Below are 8,973 nucleotides of genomic sequence, written 5' to 3' on the forward strand. Positions count from 1 at the left end.
TTATATTTAAAACATTAACCTCAACATGAATTTATGAATTTAATTGCACTCATGCGACTTCTGAGCCTCATTAAACGTCTGAAAAGCCACTTGTGTGTTCTTCTGTGCCATCTCTGTAGCACAAATTTATTTCTTAAAATTCTTATTCTACTTGTTTTTATTCTGTTGTTTTAATTAGAAATGTTAAAAAGCTTATAAATATATATTTTTTGATTTTGACATAAAAGGTGACATGCTTTTAATAAAGTTCGAAAAATGCCATTACAAAGGTAAAAACAAAATTCCCTATAAATCACTTTAAGGAGTCAACTATCACCTCGTAATGGGAAGGTTAATTTTTTTATCAGAATTTTTGATTACTGATTAGAAGGTGCTTCTAAATTTTTGACCGTGCTCCTAAATGTTTTAAATTAGGAGCACAAGCGCTCCTAAAAAGAAAAGTATCCGTAGAGCCCTGAATATCTGATGATATTGCGCAAATTCTTTAGAATGCTTGTCAATTCAAATAATAATGCAGTCTTTAGTCAGATTAAAGTCAGATTAATTACTATTTTAAACGGCTTCATCAGCCACCAAACTGCATGCACATGGTTGTTGGATATCATAGGTAATGAAGTTGCCTTCAAAAATCCACCAGATTAAGGCATTTAGTAGACAAGATGTTATGCAATTGGATTTGGACATATCTTAATGCATTGAGCAGATAATGCTGCATATGTTGTATTTAAGGTAAAAAAAAATGGCTACATTAATTTATAAAGCATTCACTGTTGCATGTTATTCAAAATAGAATTTGAAACTTTTATCAAAATGTAATAACTTCCTCAGCCACTAAAACATATTTTTATTCTTAGGGCCTGTTTACACCTGGTCACGTCATGCGTTTTTTTCTGATCGGATAGCTATCTGATTTGTTAAAATGGTTCCACTTGGCCACATAAATGTGTCTCCGAGAAACTGATATAAATCCGATCTTCAATTCCCACGCTATATGCAAATTTAACGTCAAGGAAAGCAACAGATATGGGCTGCATTTTATTCATCATAAGCTAATTTGCGCATCTGCTTGCTAAAGAGATACTCAACTATTCCATAGAGCCTATAACACACTTTCACATGCGTTAATTTTTTTTAACATTTTGGGAGGAGTAAAATTTCCATATGTGGTTTCAACAACCAAATGCATTTACACTTGTCCAGTTTCGTCTGGACTGCATCCCAGACCACCTCCAGAAGTGGTTTGAGCCACAAAAGCATTTCGAAGGGCATTTACACCCGGGCCCTCATTTATCAACAGTGCGTATGCACAGATGTGTGCGTAATGAGTGCGTAAGAACAGTTTCACGCAAAGTGTGGGCTGGTCACGTCATGCGTTTTTTTCTGATCGGATAGCTATCCGATCGTGAAAAGGCCAGGTGTTAATGCCCTCCGAAACTCATTCGAGACGGATATAAATCCGATCGCTCAAACCATTTCAGGGGGTGGTCTGGTCCGCATTCCAGACGAAACTGGACAAGTGTAAATGCATCTGGTTGTTTCAACCACATATGCAAACTTTACTCCTCCCAAAACGTTAAAATAATAAACGTGTGAGAGCGTGTTATAGGCTATATGACATTATAGTCAGATATGACAGCGCTAATGCAGCACGCTTTGCCGCGGACGAGTAACTGAGCATCTCTACAGCAAGCCGACGCGCAAATCTGAAACTGAAAGTACGACGCAGACGTTAAAAGTAGTGTGACTAACCTATCTTTCCAGTGCTTATGCCGCGCGCTCTCCTATTGCGGGCTTTGATCTTGAAATGAGCTGATAATTAATAAAATGCAGCTCTTATCTTTTGATTTCGTTGACGTGAACTCTGTTAAATTTAAATATAGCGCAGGAATTGAAGATCGGATCTATATCCGTTTTGCGACGACACATTTTTTTAGATGATATAGATATCCGATCAGCGAAAACGCATGAAATGACCAGGTGTAAACTGACACCTCAAATGCCCTCACTTCCTCACATCTGATAAATTGCTAATGTTAAACATTCTTTTCCTCATTGAAAATTCCTTTTCACTTAGAAATCAGATTGTGCAAAGAAAATGTGATCAACTTTAAGAATATACTAGATTTACACCTATTCTGAAGAGACAGAAACTGATTGCCTTTCAGACAAAGAAGACTCTTACTCAGTTTAGTAATGAAAACCATGTCTGTGGTGGTTTACTGTAACTGCCTGTGTTTTTCTTCCTGAAGTGCCTAATATTAATCAGCCTCTTCGGTTTGTATGTTCTACCCATATACTGTATAAAAACATGGACTTAGTGTCTGTGACGTCACCCGTAGATTTCCGAAGAGCGTTTTTGAAGCTCAAAGTGGGCGCTCCGCCATCTTGGCAGTGCATCACTCCCGGATAATCGAAAATGGGCAAAGAGGCGGGAGCAGGTTGCTGAAACCACGCCCGACGGTGGTGACAGAACTTAAGTTAATTATGCAGAACTTTAAGGCTTAATATAATTTAAACGGATGAGTTATAAAAAAAAATTCACCCCCCTCACAGTTGTCATGAAGGGCAAAATTAGCTATATAGACCGAAATGATTTTTTGAACCAGGCTGGTAACATGTTTTTTTCTGCTGTAAAGTTGGGCATTTTAACATGGGGAGTCTATGGGATTGACTCCCTTTTGCAGCCAGCCTGTTGATGCAAGCGGCCAGTTGATGAATTACAGTTTAAGTCACTTCCTTGTTGACTTCACTCATTTTAGTATTACTCAAACCCTTGACATTAGAAAAATCTGATACAAACAAACCAAAACCGCATCTGTGCAGACCAGTTCCAGTATGTATCTATACATTATATTGCATTCTTTTGTGATCTCTTTATAGTGAGGGTCAGAACAAACCTGCCTCATACATACTTTCCTATGGGATTCGTATGGGAAGTGCAAATTCTCCCAAGACAGGTCTGCTCAGTGAATGGGGGCTGGTGGTGTAAATTATAAATGCCCCTCTTACGTGTAGTAACTGTGCAGGAACAGGCGGTCACTATGCAAATTGATAGCTGTGTGATGGCGAAAGCAGTGAAAGTGGCCAAGCCTGCCTCAGTATCAGCTCTGCTCTCTTACATAATTCCATGTGGACTTTCAGTCTCAGGTCTCATTGAGTCCTGTATATCAGCTGCTGGAGAGTTTACCTGGTCAGTTTGTTGGTAATGAAACCATGGAGATATATTGGTCATTGTTTTTTTCACAGAATGAAGAGGAAGTTCTACTCCTGGGAGGAGTGCATGAATCTGAGAGAGGTCAAGGTATGATCTCAGAGGACACATAAGAAGCCTTCATTAATCACTTAAAAACTAAAAATTGTTATCAGACATTTAGGATTTACACTGTGACCTAACCAGACACAATACGACAAGCAGTTTCTCTGTCCACACCATCTGTGATAAGGCTATAAGATACAACAAAATCAGTGACAAATTGTAGCCAGAAGAGCCTGTGAGCAGGCAAGCACTGTCTGGCAATAAAATGGGTAATTAAATAGTCAAATTAATACAGATTTGACCATTATTAAAGGGTTCATCGGATGCAAAATTCACTTTTACGTGTTGTTTGAACTGAAATGTGTCTTGGCAGTGTGTGTACGCAACCACCCTATAATGATAAAAATCCACCCATTGTTTTCTGTTTTTTTTTTAAATCTCCATATATAATAACCCCTTTCTCAGATCAAGCTGTTCATAGATTCTTGGTAGACTGACGTAGTTCTGCACAGGCCCCTCCCACGATTGTTGATTGACACCGGCGTTTTATCACAGACCCACCCTGAGGGAGCTGTCAACAGTCCACCATTGTTTCAATGCAGGAGCAGGTGTAGACAAGAATGTCTCCTTAGCAATTGAGGTGTTTTGTTGTTGGATGTAATAATGAACATATCAGTCGTCATTTATTCCAGACATCTGAGCCGCTGAAGACACAGAGGATTACTTTTGTTTTTGAAGGGAATGCGCCCCCGATCTACCTAAATGCATCTACAGTATGTTCACGTGAATCATTTGTGATCCAGCTTCACCTCCAGAAGAAGTGAATATAAGGTTTTTTTTATGAATCTTTGCAAATTGCCTTTCCTAATAATGTGCTAGTTCGCAAGTTCCATGAGGAATGTAGCTAAAGTTTACAGTCTCATGAGAACGGCTCGTCACCCCACGGAAAAGGGACGGGGTGAGCAGAGCTCATTAGTATTTAAAGGGACATGCACTGAAACGGGTCACTGTGAACAGAGCTGTTTTTGACAAGGTAAAAAGGGTGTTGTTTTACACTACCATTGAGAAATTTTAACCAAAGTATGTTATAGACTTTTCTTTAAGACCCTAAAGTATATCAATTTGAAAAAAAATGGCCATCTGATGACCCCTTTAAAAATATGTACATATTTACAGATACTGTCTTTGTCATGGATTACACTTGTTTGTTCACACAGAGTTCACAGTTTGGCCGTTCTACTTTCCTTAAATTATATATATTATCCATTGTCCATTAAGATTATACAAAGCACATAATCAGTACCTGAGATTATCATTGTTATTGGGTAATTTTTTTTATTCTTGTCCTTAGCCATGATGTTGCAGAAATAAAATGTTTTGTGAGTCAAATATTGTTGTCGCACCTGGTTAAGACACAGTATAAACGGACACAGACACAACTGTAAAATCTGGGGGTTCATAGTGTTTCTGCTGGTATTCTTCATTTCTATGTTGCAGTCACTGAAGAAACTGAATCATGCTAATGTGGTGAAGTTAAAGGAGGTGATACGAGAGAATGATCACTTGTACTTTGTCTTTGAATACATGAAAGAAAACCTCTACCAGCTCATGAAAGACAGGTATGAAGAGATTCCATATTCCATCTGCCATTTACTATTATTACTGCCATATACTATTCCAGATCTTTGAGTTTCTTTCTTCTGTTGAACATAAAAAAAGTGATTTTAAAAAATGTGGGTAACCAGTTCCTGGCCCTAACTAACAGTCCTGGATTGAAATCTGTAGTATGGAAAAAATACTATGGAAGTCAATGGTGACCAGAAACTTTTTAATTGATCAAAATAACAACTTGATGGTGATTAAATGATAACAGAATTTAATTTTTTTTCCATGTCCAACTATCCCTTGAAGTCAAACTTAACCTGGGTCAAAACATTTTGAAATGGTTGTCACTGTGCTTGATGGACGGCACTTTTTGACAGCTTTGCTGATTCTCTGTCTCCAGAACCAAATTGTTTCCAGAGTCAGTCATCAGGAATATAAGCTTTCAGATATGGCAGGGACTATCATTTATTCATAAGCATGGTAGGTCACAGGGCCATCATATTTGTGCCCAACAAACTAGAACAACTAAGTCTGAGTGCAGTATCAGATGTCTGAGGACCTTAACTACAGACTGAATCTTGCGACTGTTTCTGCTGAAGACTTAGTTGTTCTTGTATCTGTTTGGTGACAGGATGTGTGAGTATCTCAGCTGCTGCCAAAATGCCATAAATCCCATAAAACCTAAAATACCCATGACTTCCCTTCTGACCCATTGTAATATAAGCAGTTAAAGGGGTCATATCATGTTTCTTAAAATATTTTTCCCCTCTGAAGTTCACTGATAATGTTAGTGCCTTAAAGCCTTCCATGTCAGTGCCTTATGGTAGGCTATCATCTTGCCATGTGAAATGGGTAACAGCACTTATTTGCAAGATGTCAACACTGTTGCCTTCTGTGTAGTTTTTTTAATTGCCCCATCAGTCAGTTACTCAAACAGGTAAGACTAAACCAAAATGATCAGGGATCTTATTAAAGATACATTTCAGTTACTCCTTTCTAAAGGCTATTTCACCTTGCACCGACAAAAGCTAATCAATGGCAATGGACACTTTTGTCAGATCAGTGTGTTAATCAGTGTCCTTGTTGGCACCTGTTGCTGGTCGGCACTTGTTTTTGGCGAACATGTTCAGTGGCCATTCATTGGGTCATGGAATATCTGATAAGTGACATACTTTAATCTGGTGATTTTTGCTGTTGATTGGTGCTGTTGGTGGAGTGTGAATTAGCCTTACTGTTGATATTTATCAACATTATTTATTATTTTATTTATTAAGATATGAGGAGAAGCAGGTGCTCCTCACATTCTTTTGGCAACAACCTTTTGACAGATTTTACCACATTTTACAAATTGTTTTTGATTACAATTTTTTCTTCTGGTGAAAGAAATACAAAAATTAAGAAGAAAGCCAAAATATTAAATGTCATGGTTGTTTATTTACTAGGGATGTAACAATATCAAATTATCACGATACGATAATATTGCGATATGAAGTCCACGATAGAATATTTATTATGAAATGTAAAAAAAAAAAAGAACAAATGAAGAATTGGGCAAAAATTAAAGTTTTGTAAATTTTAAAGTAAAATTATTCTATCTAATGCACTTTGAGAGTTCAAAATTAAGAGCTCCAACCCATGTTCCCTTTCAGTCGGTCACGGAGACGTCACGTCGATGATCGACAAAATTGAGGATCTTGCTAGAGAGACCAATCTACTTTGAGTGTAAACTAAACAAGCCAATGCAGGGGGTAGCCATATTGGCATGCGATGATTGTATCCAGCTGCCGCTGATCGCAGCACGAGTATAAATAGGCAGCAGGTGCAACGCATACTCAGCTTTTCGCTTCGGAGCAGAGCGATATCACTTCGTACTGCTCCTTCACCAAGTCTTTGAGGGAAAACTCAATTTCAGCGTGCTCTTGGGAGCATCTTTGTGCTGGTGGGACAGCGCTACACCGGCGGTCGTCTTCCTTTGTCGAGTGGGTTGCACACATCAGACTGCACTACCCCCTGTTTGTGTTGCAGGTGGCCATTTTCCCCTGTGCGCTTCTGCCCATTAAAAGAGCACTTTTCCCTAAAAGAGCATTCACGGGTGGGGTGGCGTGTCTTTTTAAAGACGACGTTGTGTCTGTACCAACTCGACGTTGTGTCTTTGTAAAGACAACATTGTGTCTTGATATACAGTGGGTACGGAAAGTATTCAGACCCCCTTAAATTTTTCACTCTTTGTTATATTGCAGCCATTTGCTAAAATCATTTAAGTTAATTTTTTTTTCCTCATTAATGTACACACAGCACCCAATATTGACAGAAAAACACAGAATTGTTGACATTTTTGCAGATTTATTAAAAAAGAAAAACTGAAATATCCATGCATCCATGAATCGGATCCAGAAATGACGGCAATGCTTTTCTGGGCTGCCGAGAGGGTAGGGCTTGAGTGAAGATCTCCACCGAGTCCCGAGCCCTCGAGGTTGGACGATTGGTTTCTCGGGGTGGCCCGTGCTGGTTCTCAGCGCCCTGCCCTGGTGCCTTTCTTCCCAGATGTGCATGAAGAGCTTACCAGGTCGTGGACGGCACCTTTTACTGCCAGAAACCGTCCTGCTAACTCCTTTGCCCAGCAGTTCTTGGCTGCACAGAAGCAGACTGAGGCAATTTGTCACATCCTGCAGCCTAGAGAGCCTAGCAGGCAGCTGTTGCCTCCACCCGTCGGCCGAAGGACAGCCCCCTGCGTTACAGATTTGTAAAACCATGCGTATGCCAGAACCTGCGCAAAAATCCCTTTATAAACCCGTCAGGGGAAGATTGTGCGTACGTGCATCTCCACCCCGTCTCCTCCTCGAAATCACCATATATGGAGCTTACAACACCTAGTTTTACTATGCATAACCTCATCTGCATATAATTTCCATGCATATTCCCATCCATGTGACACCAACACTGTTAAACGTACAAGACATTAAGAAAATATGAGATATGGACTATAAATGCCATTTATGCCATACACAATTTTATTGCTAAAAATCATCCAGTATCCTTGTTATGTTTTAGAATACATACAGTGCTCAGCATAAATGAGTACACCCCCTCTGATTAAATATAAAAATGTATTTTCTTAATGATCACTAATATAATTCATAGAAAGATGGCAACATTTAAATGTATTAAACATATTCTTAATAAAAACAGAGAAATACGTGCCATGAATATCTGTAAGATATACTCTGTGAGATAAAGTGTCATTCTTTTCACAGCTTTTGCCGGCTCTGAGACACTTTCACCTGTTTCTCCTGCTCTTTTTCAAGCAAAAACTCACTCATTACTAAATGGAAGCTTAAAGTGAAGACCTGATTATTTCAGGGGCCTTTTCACAAGTCCATTGTTTTTGAATTTCTGTGTTACTTTTGCTATATTTTCACACTTAAAACAATAATTTGGTATTCCTCTTGTACCACTGTCCTCTTTTATGCTAAGAAATAAATCTCCTAACAGTTCTCTCTCAAGTGGTTTCATTGTTGTCAGCATTAAGTCTGAGTATGATTCAGTGGGCCATATAACACTTTAATTATCAAGAAATGACTTACCTTTAACAGTTTTGGTTCAACATACTTACCTGTTGATCAATACTTGCCTTAAAGGGGTCATATGATGCTATTTTAAATATCATTATTTTGTGTATTTGGTGTAACAGAATATGTTGACATACTTTAATGTTCAAAAAACACATTATTTTTCAAATACTGTACATTATTGTAGGTCCTCTATGCTCCGCCTCTGTAAAACACGTAGTTTTCAACAAAGCCCCCTCCTTTGACAAGCGCAGTCTGCTCTGATTGGCCAGCTGACCCAGTGCATTGTGATTGGCCAAACACCACAAGCACGCGTCAGAAATGTAATGCCCCTTACCATAATCACGAGCTTCAGCTTTCAAAGTAAATATCAAACAGTTAATAATGTCGTTAGTTTTACCATCAGTTCAAGCCCAAAGGGGCAACAGAGTAGCGTGACAGACACAGTGATGATGCAGTACACAAGCCGCGGTTAAGACAGCTGACGTGCTATGATTTCTGACAGGCAGTTCACTCTCCTGTGATGTGACCCTGTTCCCCTCA

The 8,973-nt window shown here is 38.9% G+C and overlaps 1 protein-coding gene across 4 annotated transcripts in view; it reads left to right on the plus strand.

Annotated features, from left to right (window-relative positions):
• mak (male germ cell-associated kinase) overlaps positions 1–8,973 on the plus strand; it is an 89,150-nt gene that overhangs the window by 3,462 nt on the left and 76,715 nt on the right. For 2 of the 4 annotated variants that reach the window (XM_016234596.1, XM_016234598.1), the window contains exons 3-4: positions 3,247–3,301; positions 4,754–4,875. In XM_016234596.1, the coding sequence (XP_016090082.1) occupies positions 3,247–3,301; positions 4,754–4,875 (177 nt within the window). Of the gene's footprint in view, positions 1–3,246; positions 3,302–4,753; positions 4,876–5,261; positions 5,342–8,973 lie in introns of those variants that run through there. The other 2 variants (XM_016234597.1, XM_016234599.1) reach the window with 2 other exon arrangements.

The sequence above is a fragment of the Sinocyclocheilus grahami genome, unplaced genomic scaffold, assembly GCF_001515645.1.
Source record: "Sinocyclocheilus grahami isolate Dianchi unplaced genomic scaffold, SAMN03320097.WGS_v1.1 scaffold455.1, whole genome shotgun sequence".
Lineage (NCBI taxonomy): Eukaryota > Metazoa > Chordata > Actinopteri > Cypriniformes > Cyprinidae > Sinocyclocheilus > Sinocyclocheilus grahami.